The following is a 22,591-nucleotide window of genomic DNA, read 5'->3' on the forward strand; positions in this document are numbered from 1 at the left end:
GTCAGAGACCCAGAAACCACTTACTCACCCATTGTCACACCCATACAGCTGCTCACACACCCACTTACGGACCCAGAGAACCACTCACACATCCACTCACAGACACACACAGTCACTCACACACCCACATACATACTTATACAGCCAGACATACACCTACTCACAAAACCACACACCCAATTACATACCCACCACACACTCACACACACACACTTACACACCCACACAATCACACAACCATCTACTCACACACCCATACAGCCACTGACACACCCACTCTGAGACCCAGAAAACTACTCGAACACCCAATCAGACACGCATACAGCCAAGGTTACAGGTAAGTTATAGTTAGGAAATAGCATTGGAAAACCGTAGAAATTTACTGAAAAATACAAAGGTTACAGGAAGGTTATAGTTAGGAAATAGAATTTAAAAAAAAAAACTTTTAAATGTATTGAAAAAAAACAAAGGTTACAAAGTCGTTATAGTTAGGTTCAGATTTTACACACACAAAACCATAGAAATTCAGCAGTCATAGTTATCTCAAGTAACTATTGCTCTTTCCTGGCTACGGCTTATATATCTCAGGAAGGTTATACTTACTTTCTTACTGATTGCTCGTTACACTGATGGGCACGTAGGCAAGCAACAAAGGACCTCCACTTCGGTCTGTCTTGGGCAAGTTTCTGTACACTGCCCCAGCTGTGGTTCAGGGTCTTCATTTCTGTTTCCATAGTTCGCCTGCAGGTAGGTGTTCTTTGGACTGCCTCTCTTCCATATACCTTCTGGGGTCCAGTGGGGAGGCCTTCTTGTGAATGAATCTTATTCTCTTCTGATAGTGTGTCCCATGCATCGCCATCTTTTTCTCACAATGACGGGGTTCATGGTCTCTTGCTTGAATCTTGTGAGCAGTTCCTAGTTGACAATTGTTTACGACCAGAAACTGTGCAAGATTCTTCTCAGGTTACTGGTGTGGAAGGCTGACAGTTTGGTGATCTCGCTTTTTGTCATTCGCCAGCTTTCTGATCCATACAAGAGTGTGGACAGAATGCTTCTCTGCAAAAGCCTCAGTGTTGGCACTGTACTGAGGTGACCTCCACACATTATTCAGCATCCTGAAGGCATTCCTGGCCTTGTTTAATCTGCTCTCCCCTCCACCATGTTTTTATAGTATGGCCTATGCTGGTGAACTCTTCAGTCATGGCTAGGTCCTCTCCATCTACGTTGATTGGTTAAGGCTTTGGGATGTTGAGTGGCAAGAGTTCTGATTTCTTCGTGTTGATCTTCAGGCTCAATTGCTGTGCACAGATGATGAGGCGAAACGTCTTTTTCTACATTGCTGGTGTGTGTGATAGAACAAGAATAGGTCCTGTGTGTTGCATCGCCCACTCGATGAGAAGGTTACAGAGCTAAGCTGATGTCATGCATGCCTTTCTCACACAGCTCTTGACTTCAAAGCTTTATTCTCTATCTCCCACCTTGCAGGTAAAATTATCGTAGTCTCTCTTGATGAGTACTATCTGCTGCACTGTACCATAGACTCCAGAAGCTGTAGTGGTGGATACTGTCAAAGGCTTTCTCAAAATCAATTAAGTTGATGTATTCTCTCTGTCACTCTGTGCACTGCTCTATGATGTTGTGTAACGATCTAATAAACACATCCTTTGCCCTTGCAGAATCCAGCCATTTATTTCCTTGACTGCTCGTCCTCTGCATCAGAAATGTGCAGTATAATGATTTTTGCCAGGATTTTACTCAGGATTGACTGATGGGTGAATCCACGCAAGTAGTTACAGTTGGTTAATGCTCCCATCTTTGGAATCTAGACAATGATGCCCTTAGTTCCAGTCATCTTGTACTTTCCTTTCCTCCCAAATTGATGTAAAGTGTGGACAGAAGGTCTTGGCTAATCTTTCAGGGTGTGTTTTGAACATTTTTGCATTCAGGTTGTTTTGGCTACAAGCTTTTCTATTCTTGCGAGATCAGATGGCAGTGATGATTTCTTCTTTCTGTGGTGGGGCAGTATTCACATCCAAGTATGCCTCTGTTTCTTGCGTGTCTGTTTTGCTTGTTGGTACTGGTCTGCTGAAGACTTCTTTGAAGTGCTTGGCCCTCTGGTCTTCCTGCTCTTTCTCTGTTGTGAGTAGTCTGCCGTGTTTGCCCAAGGGGTGTTGTATATTATACGAGATTTACTACTTACTATCCTCATGATCTTGAAGAGTTTCCTCCATTCTCCTCTGCTGGCTTCCTCCTCTGCTTGGATGGCAAGATTATCCATATGAATCTGTTTGTCTGCTCTTGTCATTCTTTTGACTGCTCTGTTTGCTTCTATGTACTGTTGCTTGTACTTCTGCAGCTTCTCAGATATAGCCTCCATTCATTTCTTTTTTGCTGCCCTCCTGTCTTCAACAGCTTTCAATGTATCTTGGTAAATCCATTCTTTCCTTTCCTTGGCTTGGTCCCCAGACAGGTTTGACTACTTTTCACATATATTGAAGAGATCTGTTCCAATTTCTTGTTGATTGTGTCTGCAGCTGGCTCAGACTGATCTATTGTATCTGCCAGGAGTTGGAACCTATTTTTGATGTTTAAGACAAATGCCTTCTCTGTCTTGCAATCCTATAATTTTGCCACATGGATGTGTTGTCGTCCTGATGTTTTGTGTTTGTTTTTCTAAACTTCATCTTCACTAGATTATGATCACTGCTGTCGTCCACTCCCCTCCTCACTCTGACATCTTGCAGTGAGCATCTCCAGTGGCTGATTATTATCAGGTCATCAGTCTGGTGTCTGTGCCTGCCATAGAGTAAGCACCAAGTTAATTTGTGAAAATCACAGCGGGGGAGAGAGTACCTCCTATGACCAGATAATGTATGGTGCAAATATCCAACAGCCTCTCTCAATTGTCATTCATTGTTCCATAACCTTCCTTTCCCCTTGCTCTGTCATAGTTTGTGTTGTCATTTCCTACTTTAGCAGTTTAGTCCCCAATCACAATTATCATGTTTTGGTTCTGCTCAGCATGCATCTTTTGGTAGAGTATGTCCTTGACTGTTTCCTCTTTGTAATTTGTAGGAGCATAGCACTGGTGATGGTGGTGTTGATGTGTCTGCCTTTTAACCTGGCTATATTGTGTCTGATGTTGACTGGCTTCCACTCAATTAGCACATTTCTTTGTCCCCTGGCACAGGATGATAGCTACTCCTTCGTGATGTTAGACATCATTCCTTATCAAGTACACTACAGTCGCTCCTGTGGTGATTTTCATTCTGCCAGATCCAGCCCATATTCTTTTGCTGACCCCCCAGGATGTTACTTGAGCCAGCTCTCCTCTGTCATACATACTCCATAAGTCCTAGAATCTGATTCTGGTCTTTCACTTGGCACTTAAAACAGGGAGGTTGTGAAAAGACACAATGTCTGACAAACTGACTCTCCAAACTCACCTCCAATAACGTTACAACAAAAAGATGAACCAGTCAGGAGAGTATTTAAGATTGTTCTAGTTTTTGAATACTTTTCATGTAGTGATTATTTCATGGAATTTATTTCACCAGTGACTATGCCATATAGGCATTCCAATTTTTGGGGATTAAAAGACCTTCAGAAGTGTAGTACCACACCAATATCCTGTCTTACGTTCATTAGGACTGATACGTGAAATATTGGAAGTGCTCTGGGTACACATAGTTCTTCTCTTAAGACATTTGCAACTAGCAGGGTGAGGGCACTGTTTGTACCAGAAAATTAATATGCCATGGTATGTATTATAAGATTGGTGAATGTTACCTGAAAGCCTTTTTCACTTGTATGCAATGTGTTAAATGACTAATGCTTCATACAATACACTCAGTGAAAGCTAATTGCTTCAGATGAGAATTGTTAAATTTTACTTTTTGTCCTCTTTGTTAATTTTATTGCAGCATATATTCAGTGATTCAAACACACGTATAGCAGCTCAAGCTTGGATGAAAATTGCCAGTGAAAAGGGTAAATATATTATCTTAATAAGCCTAGCCTTTTCTTCCAGAACTGTATTATTTGTTGTATATTGTACATTAACTTGCATGTTTTCTGTTGGATACCACAGATTGCAAAGCTATTGACCGTATGATAAACTCTACAGCTGAAGAGGAACAAAAGAAGAAGACAGAGATGGGACGCAAGAGCTACATTCATCAGGTAGAGTTTGCATACACTACTTGTAGCACTGACGTGGTGTATAAGACTGTGGCTTGTGGTTCTCTCAGTTTCAATCACGATGGGCATTGTGACAGATTAAGAAACATGTACCACTAGAAACTCCCCTAATGACCATAATTAAGAAAGATCATGAAGAATTATAGACAGGTAACCATTAATATCAGGGTTGTTTTCCACCGCAGGTCCCAAATGAAATGAGGTAGACAATAAGAGTGAAGCTTGAGGTGACTATGATGCCACCTGGAATCACAAGTATGAAAACTCTTTGTTGTTAACAGCCACCCATCTACAAGTTTGCTTTATGTATTCCCCTCAAATTCTCTTCCCCGGTTTTGCTGATCTCCTTCAAGAATCAATCAATCAGGTTTCTTATAAAGCACGACTACTCACCTGTGAGGGTCTAAAGGTACTAAGTGGGGGGGAGTGGATCTGTTGTTCATTTGAAGAGTCATGTCTTGAGGTCCTTCCTGAATTGCGGCAGCGATGGTGATTGCCTGAGGTGCAGAGGCAGGGAGTTCTAGCGCTTCGCAGTGAGGTAGGAGAAGGATCTTTCTCCAGCCGTGGTCTTGTGGATTGGTGGGATGGTGGCCGGGGCCAATTGGACGGAGCGGAGGTGTCTAGTGGGAGTGTAGAAGGAAAGGCGGAGGTTGAGGTATGCATGTCCAGCATTGTGGAGGGCTTTGTAGGCATGCATGAGGAGCTAGAAGGTAATTCTTTTGTTGATAGGTAGCCAGTGGAGGTCTCTCAGGTGGCCAGTGATGTGGCTGCAGCGTGGGATGTTCTGAATGAGTCTGGCAAAGGTGTTCTGGATGTTCTGCAGTTTCTTCTGGAGTTACTGAGTGGTGCCTGCCTAGAATGGGTTGCCGTAGTTGAGTCTGCTGCTGACGAGCGCATGGGTGACTGTTTTCCTGAACTCGGTGACCATCCACTTGAGATGTTACAATACAGGTGGAGCGTGTGGAAGCAGGAGGACGAAAGGGCATTGATTTTGCGTGTGGTCCGTGGGTGTGGGGGGTTCCGAGCAATGCAGGCCACCAGGAGTCGTCCCAGGTAGAGGAGGTGGAGGCCAGGATGAGGACTTCAGTCTTGTCTGAGTTAAGCTTGAGGCAGCTGCCCTTTATCCAAGTGGTGACTGCCTTCATCCCATTGTGAAATTTGCTCTAGGCGGCAGTGGGTTCGTCTATGTGGAAGAGAATCAATTGGGTGTCGTTGGCGTAGGAGACGATGTTGAGCCTGTAGCTTCTGACGATGGCTGCAAGCACGCCATGTACATTTTGAAGAGGGTGGGACTCAGGGAGGATCCCTGAGGCACTCCGCAACTGATCTCTGTGGGTTCTGAGTTGAATGGTGAAAGTCTGACTCTCTGTGTTTGGCCTGTGGGGAAGCAGTGGATGCAGTGGATGCATTCTAGGGCTTTGTCGTGGATGCCAGCATCGTAAAGTCTTGCACAGAGGGTGGGGTGGGAGATGGTGTCAAAGGCAGCAGAGATGTCCAGGAGGATGAGGGCAGCAGTTTCGCTAAAGTCGAGGAGGGTGCGGATGACAACTGTAGCAGCAATGAGAGCAGTCTCGGTGCTGTGGCTGCTTCAGAAGCCTGATTGGGAGAGGTCCAGGATGTGGTTTGTTTCGATGAGCTGAGAGAGTTGGGCGTTGATGGCTTTCTCGATGACTTTGACTGATAAGGGGAGCAGAGAGATGGGTCTGTAGTTTTTGAGGTCCATCGGGTCAGCAGAGGATTCTTCAGCAGGGGATTCATCTCTGTGTGCTTCCAATCTTCCAGGAAGGTGGCAGACTCGATGGAGCAGTTGATGGTATGGAAGAGTTTGGGTGCAATGGAGGTGCCATTTCAGTTGACCATGTGGTGAGGTCAGGTATGATCTGAGGGGGCTCTGGAGAGGATGCTCTTCAAGATCCTGAGGGTGTCGTCAGAGGTGAGGGTGGTCCAGTTGGGCAAGTCTGCTGGGGTCTGGAGCCATTGGGTGCGGTGGTTGTGGGTGGGATGGGTGGGTCTTGAGTTGCAAAGCTTTTGTAGATCTTGCGGTGGAAGAAAGTGGCGAGGTTGTCCCAGAGGTCTTGAGAGGGGGAAATGTCTTTTGTTTCTGTGCTTGGTTTGGTAAATTCTTTGACCACAGCTGTTGTGTGTGTTGGCGTTGATGTGTTCCTGGATGGCTGCTTTCTTTGTTGTTCTGATGATCTGGTGGTGTACGGTGACGGCTGCATGGTCTGCCATGATCTTGCTGCTCCTCCATTTTTTCTCGAGCCATCTGCAGGTGCTCCTGGCCTCTTGGAGGGTGGGGGAGAACATCTGGCTTTCTTGGAGGTCTGTTTGCCTGAAGGTTTCCTGAGTGGAGCCAGTGTGATGGCGCAGTCGGAGATCCAGCGGTGGAGTTTGCGTGCTGAGGTGTTGGTATCCGTGGATGTCAGTGGTGGGGTTTTACTGAGGGAAGTTTTGATCTGGTCTTCGGCGACCATGTTCCAGCTTCTGCGAGGATCGTGGTGGGTGTGGTGGCGTACGGTGGGTTTGGTGAAGGAGAAGCGGGCTCAGTGGTGGCTCTTCCAGTGTGGTTCAGAGGTGTGGCTGACGGGGATGTTTTTGCTTGCGGAGTAGACAAGGTGGAGCATGTGTCCTGCTGAGTGGGTTGGTGTTGTGACCAGTTGTTTGAGTCAGATGGTGGCAAGGTTTTCTAGTAGGGATGAGTTGTTGTGGTCGTTGAGGTTGTTCAGGTAGAAATTGATCAGTTATGCAGGTTTAGCAAAGCCAAAAGGGAGCCATGCACTTAATGACCTCAACCCCTTCAGATCTACTCCCCCTTGCTTACTTTAAAAAGATTCCTGATCTTGTGCCCACACAACTCTCTGCCATTTTGCTCATATATTTATTTTCGTGCATCCTCATCTAACATCATTAACAATACCCATCCCGTCGCCAGATGCGCATAAAACATACCTGTCATCCTGCAGCCTCCCCCACCACCCTTCATACTCAAAAGCACTGTTTCCAAACCCATTGATTAAAAAAAAAATCTGGAATCCTGCCCCACTCCCCCACCAGCCTCAGTAACCTCCACTTCCGAAACATAGGAAAATAAAATCTGTGTCCGTTATAATGGCTTCAAGTAATATGTAACAAATACAAGATGCTCTTCTAATAAAAGAACACATGCAAAATGTTTATTTGGTTCAGATAAGCCAGTGACTTAAATCTGGGCAAGCCATACACTTCTTTCCTGTTTAATCATTCAAAAGCATCTGTGTCTGAGGGAAGTAGAGACATGCTTCTATATTTTACATCCATCCTCCATTCCATCCAGCCTACTGTGCATATCTGTCTGTTTGTCCACATGTCTGTCTATCTGTCTATCTATCTATCTATCTATCTATCTATCTATCTATCTATCTATCTATCTATCTATCTATCTATCTATCTATCTATCTATCTATCTATCTATCTATCTATCTGTCTATATTACATTCTGTCATTTATATAGTATTTTAATTACTTTCCTGTGAATATGCAACTGGTACACCTTTTATTTATTATTTTACATCTAATTGTTATGCTATGTGGATTTGTGGAGTGTGGCTAATCAACCATGATGGTATCCTGGTGTTGAGTATGGCAGGCCTGAGGGAGGAGGAGGAGATCATTACTGTTTCATCTGGAAGAGCCATGTCTTGAGACTCCTTCGGAAGTCCATGAGGGAGGGGGCAGTTCTGAGGTGTTTGAGGAGGTTGGTCCAGATCTTGGCTGTGAAGTATGAGAAGGAGCGCCCTCTGCTTCTGATCTTCTTGATGCGTGGAAGGTATGTTCTTGCCTGGGCTGCAGGTCGAAGGTGTCTGGTGGGTTGGTAGGAGTTGAGGCGGTGGTTGAGGTCAGCTGCACTGGTGTTGTTGAGAGCTGTGTAGCTGTGTGTGAGTAGCTTGAACTTACATCTTTCCTGGACTGGGAGCCAGTGGAGATTGTTGAGATGTGGGGAGATGTGGTTATTTCACAGGATGGTGTCCAGGATGATGCAGAGGTTCTTGGCATGATCCACAGTCCAAGTTTGGACGGCCACCAAGAGGCATCCCAGGGGAGTGGGTGTGGCTGAAGATAAGGAGTTCAGTTATGTCTGTATTGAGCTGGAAGGCAGTTGTTTTTCATCCAAGCAGCGACGTTGCTCATGCAGTTGGAGAAGTTTGCTTTGGTGGTGCTAGTTGAGTCAGTAAGGGAGAGGCTGAGCTGTGTGTCATCAGCAGTGGATACTATGTTGATGCCATGGGCTCTGACAATGTCTATGAGGAGTGTCATGTAGATGTTGAAGTGTTGGGCTGAGAGGGACTCCACGTATACATTTCTTGACTTCTGAGGTGTAGGGAGTTCTGTCTGTGAGGAATGAGGATATCCACTTGAGGGCTGTTCTGAAGATACCCATGTGCTGAAGCCTTCTGATGATTGACTTGTGGACGACCATACCAAAAGCTGCTGAGAGATTGAGGAGGATGAGTGTATCTGTTTCTCCTCGGCCAAGATGCTTCTGATGTAATCGTTGGCTGCAATGAGGGCTGTCTCTGTGCTGTGGCTGGTGCAAAATCCTGATTGAGAGCTGTCTAGGAGTTGATGGAGTTCTAAGTGGTCTGCGAGTTGGGTATGGATGACTTTCTCAATGACTATAGCTGGAAAAGGCAGGATGAGATGGATCTTTAGCTGCTGAGCAAATTTAGGTCCGCTGTTGATTTATTCAATAGGGCATTAATTTCTGCATTTTTCCAGCAAGACGTGGAGGTGGTTATGGAGCTGTGGATGATAGTGGTGAGTGCATGGAAGATGATGGCTATTCCAAGGTTGTATATGAAGAGGGGGCATGTGTCTGAGGGGGCTCCTGAGTGGATGGACTTCATCAGAGCAGTGGTTTCTTCATTGGAGAGGGGCTTCCAGTTGCTTAGCTGCTGTATGGTGATGATGAAGGTGTCTGGCTGGTCGGGGGAGTTCGTATCAGTATGCTGTGGGCAGAATGTTCGAATGTGCTGTAGATCTTGGCAATCTTCTGTTCGAAGTAGTTTGAGAGGTCATTGCAAAGTGCTTGAGATGGGATGATGTCATTGGCAGATGCAGTATTGGAGAACACCATGAGGATGGTGAAGAGTTCCTCGCTGTTGGAGCTAACTTGGAGTCTGAGAGTTAGGGCCATTATCTTTGCGTCTCGTAGTTGTTGGTGGTAGAGGTTGAGGGTGGCTTTCTATGCGGATCTTGCCGTGGTATTTTTTCTCAGGTCTCCATTTCCTCTCAAGTTGTTTGCTGTGGCGCTTCAACTCCCTGAGATCTTTCGTGTACCAGCTGGGTCGTTTGTTGTTTTTGTAGGTCTTGTTTCTGGTGGGAGTGGTGCAGTTGGTGTGGTCGGCGAGCCATTTATTGAAGAGCTTGGTTTCGACATTGAGGTTTCTGGTGTGGTTGGGTTGGTGTTCCTGTAGGGTCTTGATCCAGTTTTCTTTGGATATTTTGCCCCAGTTTCTTGATGGTTCTTTGGGTTTTTCTGGAGGGGTGGCTTGGTGGGTGAGTATGTTGAAATATACGTCGTAGTGGTGAGACCATGTGAGTAGGGTTGTGTGGATGATGGTGACCCTGTTGTTGGAGGAGAAAATATGGTCGATGGTGTGGCCTGCTGTGTGCGTTGGTCTTTAGACAAGCTGGGTGAGTCTGAGGTTGCTGAGGCTGTCATGGAGGGCCATGGAGTTTGGGTCTGCCGTGCTTTCCAAGTGGAAATTGCGGTTCCCAGAGTGGATGTAGTTGGTTGATTTGATGGAGAGGGGAGCGATCAAGTCCACAATGTGGTTGCACAATTTCACTCGGGGACCCCGGGGATGGTAGGCAAGTGTTCCCTTAAGGGTGGTGTTGTAGTTTTTTCGTATTTTGAAGTGAAGGTGTGCCATGAGTTTGGTGTCCGAGTCCATGTAGGTGGTGCTGTCAGTAGTGTTTTTGTATATGATCGCAAGTTCTCAGCCTGGTTTGCGGGTTCGGTCCTGGTGTATGATTTTGTAGGTGGGCTGGATGGATGCAGCGATGTCCGAGTTGGAGGCTGGGTTGAGCCATGTTTCGCTCAGGAAGAGAAGGTCTGGTGTGTTGCTGTTGAGTAGGTCCCAGATTTAGGTGGAGTATTTCCTGAGGGAACAGACATTGAGGAGCATGGAGAACAGTTGGTGCGGGGTCGTGGTGGTGGCGAGCGCCAATTGTTTGAGGATGGTGGTGTAGAATTGGAGGGGTCACAGTTAAAATCGCAATAGTTGCAGGACAACGGTCCTACTGTGTTGCTGGGGGATGTGCATTAGCAGCGTGTTTGCCAGTGTGTGTTGTTGAGGTCGCAGAGGATGGAGAAGGAGTAGTGGCGGCATTTGTTGGCTCCGGAGGAGGCTGTGCTTGTAGTGTTGCATTGGATGGTTGTGGAGCTGGGGGTTCTTGGTGTTGAGCGAGGTCCAGGTGCGAACAGGTGCAGATGGGCTTGCTTCTGGCATGCCTTTGGTGCGCCAGCGGCACGCTCACTGTGGCCTGCATTAAGCAAGTCTTGGGGTAGGCGGGGCTACTGTTGGCAGGAAGAACGGTGAGCGGGAAAAACCCGGGTGGGAAAACTCAGGCAGCGGCGGTGTCACTTGGTCAAAAGACAACTACTGGGTCAGGCTGGAAAAAGCAGGAACTGGAGGCCACTGGAAACTAATTAGATTTAGGGGATTTGGGAGGTTTAAACACAGCATTCCATATTTGAAGAACGGTCACTCTGATTGTTCTCCTTTTGTGGGACTACAATTAAATTTGGGTTATGACATCCTGAACATCTTACTGGATTTCAGTTGTGACTTATTGTGCAACTACGGAACAAGGCCTTTGCCACCCCTGGTTCCCTGGTGTTTTAAAGCCAGGAGTTTAAACTATGTTTCCTGAACCACAGGAAGCCAATGAATATGGACACAGGAAGAGCATTCTATAGTTTATGATCCAGAAGCAACACAAATTAGAAAAGAGACATAGCTCCAGGAAAAAATTAGGATGAGAGAAAGTTATGTCATGGCTGATATGGAGAAGTTAATGAAGAATGGTACAGAGGAGAGACTGAGAAAATGTAGTTATCAGACATGGGACGTGAACTTGAAAGTGTTAGGTGCGAGAAACCAATGGAGATGAGAGTGGTAAGAGAAATATGCAATCAATATGAACAATTACGCAGAGTGAAGAAAAGATCTGTCCCTCCATATCTTTATCCATCTAGTTAGCCCATTACAGGCAACAAATTGAGATAGGTATCTCTGTATTTGTCTATATTATTGTAAAGTTAACACAAACATACTTTTTTTGCAGTTCAAATATTAGGAAGACATATATTGTGATACATTGCTTTCCAGTCCTAATCTTCTTTATTAGTTATCACTTACATTTAAACAATCATAATATGTTGTACAGTTTCCTTTAGACTTAAAGCCTTGTTGCTGTATGGTAAAGTTACCACTATAGCCAACATGTTTAACTGAAAACCACTTTTCCAAGGATGTATTCAACTGAAGGAAACAGATATAACTATTCTATGACAGTGTTACCCAAAATTTGACGAACACGGGCAAAAACATATTAGAATCAATTAAACCATATTCACAAGAAAATTTGCAAATATACAAAAGGATTTTTAAAAGAATGCTTTGCTCAAGGATATATTTATTATTTGCACATATCAAAATCTTCAAAAGTCTCAGTTGCACATAACAATTGTCCTCAAAAGACTCGTCACTAAAGATATGTCATATCTTATTTTAACTTCTTTAATGTATTTTGGAGTTTGACCTGTCAGTACAGTTCTCAAATGTCTCATCACAGATACCCATGACAGAAAATTTGGAAAATTCATGACAGTGACATATTAGCACATTCTCTCACATAGACTTCATAATTTATTCAAGAGTTTAATATCTCAGTGTAGTTATCAAATGTCTCATCATAGTTACTTATGATAGAAACATTTAATATGGTTGCACAAGTTAGCAGACATAGACTTCGTAGTGATGGCAATAAATAATTCTTGGCAGTCGTTTAAAAATATCTATCTTCAGTTTATATGGTATATAACAGCATTTCAATCTAGTTTGAAGCCCACACAATCCTCACATTTGCCCAGGAAATACCATTCATACTGCCTGTCACAATAATCTACAACTTGTATATTTTGATTTCAACATCAATAATTATCACACAAAGAGTCTCAAGTCAATACACATTTATTCTCACCTTAAAATTTGTTGTAAATGTATATTTGGCTTGCTTGAATACGGTTATAGGTTAATTTTCAGATAATCCAGTTCCTTTCTTTGGCTTACAACTTCTAAAATTGTATAGAAATTAATAAACTGAAAGGCTATCTTTTTTATGAGAAACCTGTAGTGTTCTCAAACTTTTTATAATTCTACCTACTAGGATTACATTCTCACATTTCACTATGGTCACAGTGTCCCATAGTGAATTATTCATAGAAGGTGATGCTTCTAGAAATCAAGGCCCAGATATACGAAGATTGTGTGTTAGAGTTGCATCACTTATTTGGCACAGCACCGATGCAAAATCTACTTTGGTATTCACAAGGCCACACAAAACTTGATTTGCATGGATTTCTGTGACTTTGTAAAAACAATGCAAGCCATTTCTATACGCTGCGTTGTATTACCTTACGTCAGGGATGCATTACATGGTTGACACATGGGTGTTCCCATGCATCCACCCATGTATTTCAACTCAAATCCCTATTGACTAAAGTCAGTAAAAATGGGTTTGTGCTAAAATGGTGTGCCTAACAGAGGCTGGCGTAACAAGGAGAAATATATTTTTTTCTTCTCTGTACTTCCTCTTTGCATGATTGCTGCATTCTGCAGCACAGTTACACAGAGGAATTAGCCTCTAAGAAGGGATCTTTTCCTGCAAAAAGACTATTCTGACCACCATGGAGGCACTCATGCATCGTGGTACAAGGGTACCTCTATTGGTACTAGACAGCAGAAAGTTCTGCATTGCAAGGACAGAGCGGAAGTGAACCATATCCTTGTAAATATGGTGCAGTTCTGCTCTCTCCCTTTCATGCACCAGAGTGCAGCAACTTCACTTGCTGTGCATTGTTGCGTGAAATCTTAGTCAATATTTCCCCTAATCGCTAATGAGTGCCCTAAATGCAGTATCTGAAATATTTTATATATCAATATACGTTTTTCTCTTGTTATAATTGTTACAGTTGGTATTTTACAACTAAATGAATTTTTCCTATCAGATTCAATTACCAGCAATCCAACCTATGGCAATAAAGCCTCATGATATGCACACATTGTATGACTGAGGAGGCGCAATCTTTGATCACTCTTTTTTAGCCCTTCCTAAGGGCAAAAAGAAATTGTAGCTCCAATATTTAAAATGAGAAAGAGGAAACTCTTATTTTGAACCCATTTATTGAGAGGGGTTACCACATGCAAGCACCTCAGAAATCCATGCTTAAAGCAAGAAGAATTTCCCTTATAGAACTATTAGGAAAAAAATTAAGATCCCTTTCATAACAACTTATAGTGCAAATAATCATTATGCATCTAGAAGCCTATTGAAACCTTGGGATGTGAAATTCAGATTGTGATCTTCGAAAATATGTCACCAAAAACACTAATGACATATAAACGAGCACCAAATTAAAAAAACATGTTCAGCCTCAATGATAGTCATATATGCGACCCTGAGTCCTCAGACACATCTGGAACTGATTGGTTAGCTAACCTTCCAAAAGGCTACTATAAATGCAGTAATTGTAGTTGTTTCAAATCTGTGAAGGATGGTATGAAGGAGTTTCAGGAGAAAAAATGTACAAGATAGAATTATTCATTAACTCTAACTTTCAAAACTATGTTTATCTTATCATTTGTGATTGTGCACTACATTATAAAGGATCCACCACACATAAATAAAAGGAAACACACATAGAACATTAAAAGGTGCTAAAAATTGTGATGTTAAATACACACTTGTCACCCTTATAAAATAAAAAAAATAAAAACATAGATGAAATGAGAAAGGCATGATTACATATTTGGATATTGAACAAATTATAGTTCATCAGAGAGGAAGAAATGTGCAATTGAGCCAGATCAAGAAAAACTCTCTGGATCAATAAATTGAACACTGTCTCTTATGGTTTAAAAATAGACAGGGAACTACATACTCGAAATTGATTCTGCATAGATAGCAATTAATTGGTGAGGACTACATTTGTCTTACACACCAAGGTAATGTAGTTAGAGAATAATAGTGATGTCCAGAACTATTGGAATTGGGCTGGAAGCATTGATAATGATACAGCACAATATCAGAGACAATATCAGAGACACCGAATTATGTTATCATGGTGACATGTCTAATTTGAATAGGAAATACCAATGACTAAAATGGTAAGGGTTTGATTACCTGATATACATATTTAATAAGGATTGTTATTTAATGAACATCTCTTGGTTTCTCTCCTTGCAGTTTAGATTTTTTTTAAATGGTTGGATATGTGTAAATTACCCTTGGCATTTAAATTTGTAGCATGCATAGTTAATGAGCAGAATACTACAGACTAACTTATGAGTTTGGATCCCAGTTATGACATCAAACTATATATCTATATATAATTAGAGCGAAACACTGTGTCAGGGGTTGATTTTACTCATTTCAGGTTGGCTTGATTGGTATTTTACCAACTCAAAGCTGTAATACTGTGCCTGGAGTGGTAATTGGCTTTTATCATTTTACAGCTCGGCAAGGACAGCACTGTGCTAGTCCTATGCTTAAAGACTTTGCTGTACAAATGGCAAAAGACTGTGTCCTTTTCTATCTCGGCGTGGATGGCACTGTGCTAATCCTATGCTTAAAGATTTTGATAGAAAAACAGACATTTGAGGTGAGCAGATCTAGAGTGTCGCTGGTGTTGAGAGTGCTCCATACAGGAGCTGCTTTCCACCTAAACTTGAGAACTACCCAGAGTTCTCTGCTTCTTTTTTGCATAATTTATTCGTCACTCTATGCCTGAAAGGGTATTTCTTTGACTTATACTGGGTGCTCCCTTGTGTCTGGACAAAGCTATACCTCTCTGAAGAGCTCTAATTAGAGCGAAACACTGTGTCAGGGGTTGCTTTTACTCATTTCAGGTTGGCTTAATTGGTATTTTACCAACTCAAAGCTGTAATACTGTGCCTGGAGTGGTAATTGGCTTTTGTCATTTTACAGCTCGGCAAGGACAGCACTGTGCTAGTCCTATGCTTAAAGACTTTGCTGTACAAATGGCAAAAGACTTTGTCCTTTTCTATCTCGGCGTGGATGGCACTGTGCTAATCATATGCTTAAAGATTTTGATAGAAAAACAGACATTTGAGGTGAGCAGATCTAGAGTGTCGCTGGTGTTGAGAGTGCTCCATACAGGAGCTGCTTTCCACCTAAACTTGAGAACTACCCAGAGTTCTCTGCTTCTTTTTTGCATAATTTATTCGTCACTCTATGCCAGAAAGGGTATTTCTTTGACTTATACTGGGTGCTCCCTTGTGTCTGGACAAAGCTATACCTCTCTGAAGAGCTCTAATTAGAGCGAAACACTGTGTCAGGGGTTGCTTTTACTCATTTCAGGTTGGCTTGATTGGTATTTTACCAACTCAAAGCTGTAATACTGTGCCTGGAGTGGTAATTGGCTTTTGTCATTTTACAGCTCGGCAAGGACAGCACTGTGCTAGTCCTATGCTTAAAGACTTTGCTGTACAAATGGCAAAAGACTTTGTCCTTTTCTATCTCGGCGTGGATGGCACTGTGCTAATCCTATGCTTAAAGATTTTGATAGAAAAACAGACATTTGAGGTGAGCAGATCTAGAGTGTCGCTGGTGTTGAGAGTGCTCCATACAGGAGCTGCTTTCCACCTAAACTTGAGAACTACCCAGAGTTCTCTGCTTCTTTTTTGCATAATTTATTCGTCACTCTATGCCTGAAAGGGTATTTCTTTGACTTATACTGGGTGCTCCCTTGTGTCTGGACAAAGCTATACCTCTCTGAAGAGCTCTAATTAGAGCGAAACACTGTGTCAGGGGTTGTTTTTACTCATTTCAGGTTGGCTTGATTGGTATTTTACCAACTCAAAGCTGTAATACTGTGCCTGGAGTGGTAATTGGCTTTTGTCATTTTACAGCTCGGCAAGGACAGCACTGTGCTAGTCCTATGCTTAAAGACTTTGCTGTACAAATGGCAAAAGACTTTGTCCTTTTCTATCTCGGCGTGGATGGCACTGTGCTAATCCTATGCTTAAAGATTTTGATAGAAAAACAGACATTTGAGGTGAGCAGATTTAGAGTGTCGCTGGTGTTGAGAGTGCTCCATACAGGAGCTGCTTTCCACCTAAACTTGAGAACTACCCAGAGTTCTCTGCTTCTTTTTTGCATAATTTATTCGTCACTCTATGCCTGAAAGGGTATTTCTTTGACTTATACTGGGTGCTCCCTTGTGTCTGGACAAAGCTATACCTCTCTGAAGAGCTCTAATTAGAGCAAAACACTGTGTCAGGGGTTGCTTTTACTCATTTCAGGTTGGCTTGATTGGTATTTTACCAACTCAAAGCTGTAATACTGTGCCTGGAGTGGTAATTGGCTTTTGTCATTTTACAGCTCGGCAAGGACAGCACTGTGCTAGTCCTATGCTTAAAGACTTTGCTGTACAAATGGCAAAAGACTTTGTCCTTTTCTATCTCGGCGTGGATGGCATTGTGCTAATCCTATGCTTAAAGATTTTGATAGAAAAACAGACATTTGAGGTGAGCAGATCTAGAGTGCCGCTGGTGTTGAGAGTGCTCCATACAGGAGCTGCTTTCCACCTAAACTTGAGAACTACCCAGAGTTCTCTGCTTCTTTTTTGCATAATTTATTCATCACTCTATGCCTGAAAGGGTATTTCTTTGACTTATATTGGGTGCTCCCTTGTGTCTGGACAAAGCTATACCTCTCTGAAGAGCTCTAATTAGAGCGAAACACTGTGTCAGGGGTTGCTTTTACTCATTTCAGGTTGGCTTGATTGGTATTTTACCAACTCAAAGCTGTAATACTGTGCCTGGAGTGGTACTTGGCTTTTGTCATTTTACAGCTCGGCAAGGACAGCACTGTGCTAGTCCTATGCTTAAAGACTTTGCTGTACAAATGGCAAAAGACTTTGTCCTTTTCTATCTCGGCGTGGATGGCACTGTGCTAATCCTATGCTTAAAGATTTTGATAGAAAAACAGACATTTGAGGTGAGCAGATCTAGAGTGTCGCTGGTGTTGAGAGTGCTCCATACAGGAGCTGCTTTCCACCTAAACTTGAGAACTACCCAGAGTTCTCTGCTTCTTTTTTGCATAATTTATTCGTCACTCTATGCCTGAAAGGGTATTTCTTTGACTTATACTGGGTGCTCCCTTGTGTCTGGACAAAGCTATACCTCTCTGAAGAGCTCTAATTAGAGCGAAACACTGTGTCAGGGGTTGCTTTTACTCATTTCAGGTTGGCTTGATTGGTATTTTACCAACTCAAAGCTGTAATACTGTGCCTGGAGTGGTAATTGGCTTTTGTCATTTTACAGCTCGGCAAGGACAGCACTGTGCTAGTCCTATGCTTAAAGACTTTGCTGTACAAATGGCAAAAGACTTTGTCCTTTTCTATCTCGGTGTGGATGGCACTGTGCTAATCCTATGCTTAAAGATTTTGATAGAAAAACAGACATTTGAGGTGAGCAGATCTAGAGTGTCGCTGGTGTTGAGAGTGCTCCATTCAGGAGCTGCTTTCCACCTAAACTTGAGAACTACCCAGAGTTCTCTGCTTCTTTTTTGCATAATTTATTCGTCACTCTATGCCTGAAAGGGTATTTCTTTGACTTATACTGGGTGCTCCCTTGTGTCTGGACAAAGCTATACCTCTCTGAAGAGCTCTAATTAGAGCGAAACACTGTGTCAGGGGTTGCTTTTACTCATTTCAGGTTGGCTTGATTGGTATTTTACCAACTCAAAGCTGTAATACTGTGCCTGGAGTGGTAATTGGCTTTTGTCATTTTACAGCTCGGCAAGGACAGCACTGTGCTAGTCCTATGCTTAAAGACTTTGCTGTACAAATGGCAAAAGACTTTGTCTTTTTCTATCTCGGCGTGGATGGCACTGTGCTAATCCTATGCTTAAAGATTTTGATAGAAAAACAGACATTTGAGGTGAACAGATCTAGAGTGTCGCTGGTGTTGAGAGTGCTCCATACAGGAGCTGCTTTCCACCTAAACTTGAGAACTACCCAGAGTTCTCTGCTTCTTTTTTGCATAATTTATTCGTCACTCTATGCCTGAAAGGGTATTTCTTTGACTTATACTGGGTGCTCCCTTGTGTCTGGACAAAGCTATACCTCTCTGAAGAGCTCTAATTAGAGCGAAACACTGTGTCAGGGGTTGCTTTTACTCATTTCAGGTTGGCTTGATTGGTATTTTACCAACTCATAGCTGTAATACTGTGCCTGGAGTGGTAATTGGCTTTTGTCATTTTACAGCTCGGCAAGGACAGCACTGTGCTAGTCCTATGCTTAAAGACTTTGCTGTACAAATGGCAAAAGACTTTGTCCTTTTCTATCTCGGCGTGGATGGCACTGTGCTAATCCTATGCTTAAAGATTTTGATAGAAAAACAGACATTCGAGGTGAGCAGATCTAGAGTGTCGCTGGTGTTGAGAGTGCTCCATACAGGAGCTGCTTTCCACCTAAACTTGAGAACTACCCAGAGTTCTCTGCTTCTTTTTTGCATAATTTATTCGTCACTCTATGCCTGAAAGGGTATTTCTTTGACTTATACTGGGTGCTCCCTTGTGTCTGGACCAAGCTATACCTCTCTGAAGAGCTCTAATTAGAGCAAAACACTGTGTCAGGGGTTGCTTTTACTCATTTCAGGTTGGCTTGATTGGTATTTTACCAACTCAAAGCTGTAATACTGTGCCTGGAGTGGTAATTGGCTTTTGTCATTTTACAGCTCGGCAAGGACAGCACTGTGCTAGTCCTATGCTTAAAGACTTTGCTGTACAAATGGCAAAAGACTTTGTCCTTTTCTATCTCGGCGTGGATGGCATTGTGCTAATCCTATGCTTAAAGATTTTGATAGAAAAACAGACATTTGAGGTGAGCAGATCTAGAGTGTCGCTGGTGTTGAGAGTGCTCCATACAGGAGCTGCTTTCCACCTAAACTTGAGAACTACCCAGAGTTCTCTGCTTCTTTTTTGCATAATTTATTCGTCACTCTATGCCTGAAAGGATATTTCTTTGACTTATACTGGGTGCTCCCTTGTGTCTGGACAAAGCTATACCTCTCTGAAGAGCTCTAATTAGAGCGAAACACTGTGTCAGGGGTTGCTTTTACTCATTTCAGGTTGGCTTGATTGGTATTTTACCAACTCAAAGCTGTAATACTGTGCCTGGAGTGGTAATTGGCTTTTGTCATTTTACAGCTCGGCAAGGACAGCACTGTGCTAGTCCTATGCTTAAAGACTTTGCTGTACAAATGGCAAAAGACTTTGTCCTTTTCTATCTCGGCGTGGATGGCACTGTGCTAATCCTATGCTTAAAGATTTTGATAGAAAAACAGACATTTGAGGTGAGCAGATCTAGAGTGTCGCTGGTGTTAAGAGTGCTCCATACAGGAGCTGCTTTCCACCTAAACTTGAGAACTACCCAGAGTTCTCTGCTTCTTTTTTGCATATATATATATATATATATATATATATATATATATATATATATATATATATATATATATATATATATATATATATATATATATATATCTCACACCAAAGTCTCTCGTTACCGGGGCCACCAACCCTTCAGGGCGGCCTCTGTTCAATGGGCACGGAGCAGCCCATCCATATTCACAACAAAAAGCACCATCAGAGGCCCATTGCTGGCAAAAGAGGCATTTATTCAAACGTCCTCGCACACAGATTTCTCCCAGAATGCCTTACGTTTCGGCCTCATCCGGCCTTGTTCAGAGGCGGGAAAAAGATAATTGAACTGCTCATTGCGCACCTGTGCGCTTTTACATCATTTGTCTCACGTGACCAGAATACAAAAATACACGTCCCAAGGTGCACTGCAATATTTGAATTAATATGCTTTTTGGAAATCCAAGCATTGAAAACGTAAGTACCTGATTAGCGGTGCCACTTTTGATGAAAAAATGTCTTGTATGTCAGGTGAGTAGGTGTTATTTGTGCATTGCCAAAGTTCAAATGACGTTCCAAATTCATACAATTCAGCCAACATGATCGACAATGGTAGTCTGCCATTCCGAATCCCTTCCAACACGCTGTCCTTTTTACCAAATGGCATTTCCTAAGTAGGTCAGGAGCGTGAGTAGGTCATGCCCCTCAATCTGTATCTCACACCAAAGTCTCTTGTTACATATATATATATTTATTTCCGGTAAACTGGCGTGCTGCCAGAACGCTGGTGGTGCTTGAAAAGTGGTGCCTGTAATGTTTGATTGTATGATGTAACAGAGGCAATAAACGGGAGAACCCCCACGAAAACGAGTGCTGAATCTTCAATCATATGGAGGTTGGGGAATTCCTTTTATATAAATATATATATATATATATGTATGTATCCCAAAAGAAAACATGTCCATCACCTTCCAAAACATGCGAGCAGGCCCACCAACCAATCCATTGGTAACAGTTCATTAATCATGGTACTGCAGACAGCATAACGCGTTTCAACTCCACACAAGACTTAATCAACTGCTGATACATGGGAGGTCACTTGTTTGGTATTTAAATATTCATACACCGATAGTGAGAAAGGGCAAGTGACATACCTCAAACATTGAGGAAGGACTTGTGATAGAAATTGTCTTCCAACTTGTATTTCAACTTTTAACATGAAAATAGTGAATACTTAAACAGTTTGATGCACTGTAAAATCAGTTTAAGTTTGGTCTTGGTTGCATCTATATCTGTATTCACTGTTCATATTTGGGCATCCCGGTTGCGTCACACAGCATTTGGAATATATATATATATCTATATATGTATGTATATATATATATATATATATATATATATATATGTGTGTTGAACTCCTTCTTTGATTCATAAGGACAAGGCTGGCATTCCAGCACCCCCGCCATGCACAGTTTTCTCATCAATAATTTAATTGCAGTTGTTACTGAGATAATATCAATGATCTCATAGAAGATGTCATTAATGATGTAATATGTGGAGTAATTAACAGTGTGTGACGAGAGCGCGTAGATACTTGAGATAAATATAACTGGTAAAATTAAGTTTTTTTATTGTAAAGCTTTACGTTTTCACAGAAATTTTCACCAAACTATAACATTACTTTAACTTTTGTATTTTTCTGTGAATTTCTAGTTTAAAAAAAACTTAAAGTAACATTTTAGAACCCCTAACAGTGCATGGTCTTCAGCCTTTAACCGTGAACAGTGGAGGGTTGGCCATTTAATTAAGGCGAGGGGGGCCACCCACCAAACAGTAAGCTCCCTGCATGCACCCGTCCTGGGTACTGCTGAATGCCATTGCTCCCGCTAGGCTTGAGCAGTTGTTTTTGTATGCTCCCACTAGCCTAATGCAGGCAGACAAACTACTGTGTCCAGGGAGTGGACTCCCCAGGACATAGTAATTGAGCCGACACCGGGGATGGGCTCAGGGAGGTGGCCCATGTAGCCCCCCTGCCCTTTTCTGTGGCATTCGACCCCTGGGGATTTGGGGGAAATCAGTGTGAAATATGCAATTATTTTGAGCTTTAATTGCTCAAAAAATACTAAACAGATTTTCACCAAGTCACAACAGGCACTGTTTCTGGACCAAAATCCAGCTTTCTGCAAAATTTGATGTAATTCTGTTCAGCCGCTTGGGTTGTAGCAGTGTCCAAATTTCGTATGGAAAAAAGAATGGGGAAAACATGTTTTGGGACTCCCTCAATTCTTGGGCCCCGCTTGTGGATCCCCCCGAAATGTTTCAGGAATGATGAAAACGTGGTCCTAACTATAGCTATAGCTACTCAGTGGTGACTGCCACTGGGATGGATATATATATATTTATCTTTATTTGTCGACCTGCACCTCCAGCCCATTGTACAGGAACTTCCATCATTTGTTAAAGATACCAGTCACTTCCTTCAGATTATTGAAAAATTAAACCAAACCTACACATTTGATGATGATACTCTTCTGGCTACATTTGATGTTACATCATTATACACCAATATACCACATGAGGATGCGCTTATGGCATTATCTGAAGCTCTTAATAAAAGAACTGTGAAAAAGCCATCAACAAATGTGCTTACCAACTTTGTAAGAGTTATCCTTAAATC

At 42.5% G+C, this 22,591-nt stretch overlaps 1 protein-coding gene across 1 annotated transcript in view; it reads left to right on the forward strand.

The window, feature by feature from the left end:
• The window catches only part of LOC146862426 (uncharacterized), a 312,505-nt gene that overhangs the window by 131,205 nt on the left and 158,709 nt on the right, over positions 1-22,591 (forward strand). Inside the window, exons 4-5 of the mRNA XM_085643263.1 lie at positions 3,924-3,990; positions 4,091-4,182. Coding sequence (XP_085499389.1) covers positions 3,924-3,990; positions 4,091-4,182 — 159 coding nt within the window. The remainder of the gene's footprint in view (positions 1-3,923; positions 3,991-4,090; positions 4,183-22,591) is intronic.

The sequence above is a fragment of the Triturus cristatus genome, chromosome 2_2 (assembly GCF_964204655.1).
Source record: "Triturus cristatus chromosome 2_2, aTriCri1.1, whole genome shotgun sequence".
Lineage (NCBI taxonomy): Eukaryota > Metazoa > Chordata > Amphibia > Caudata > Salamandridae > Triturus > Triturus cristatus.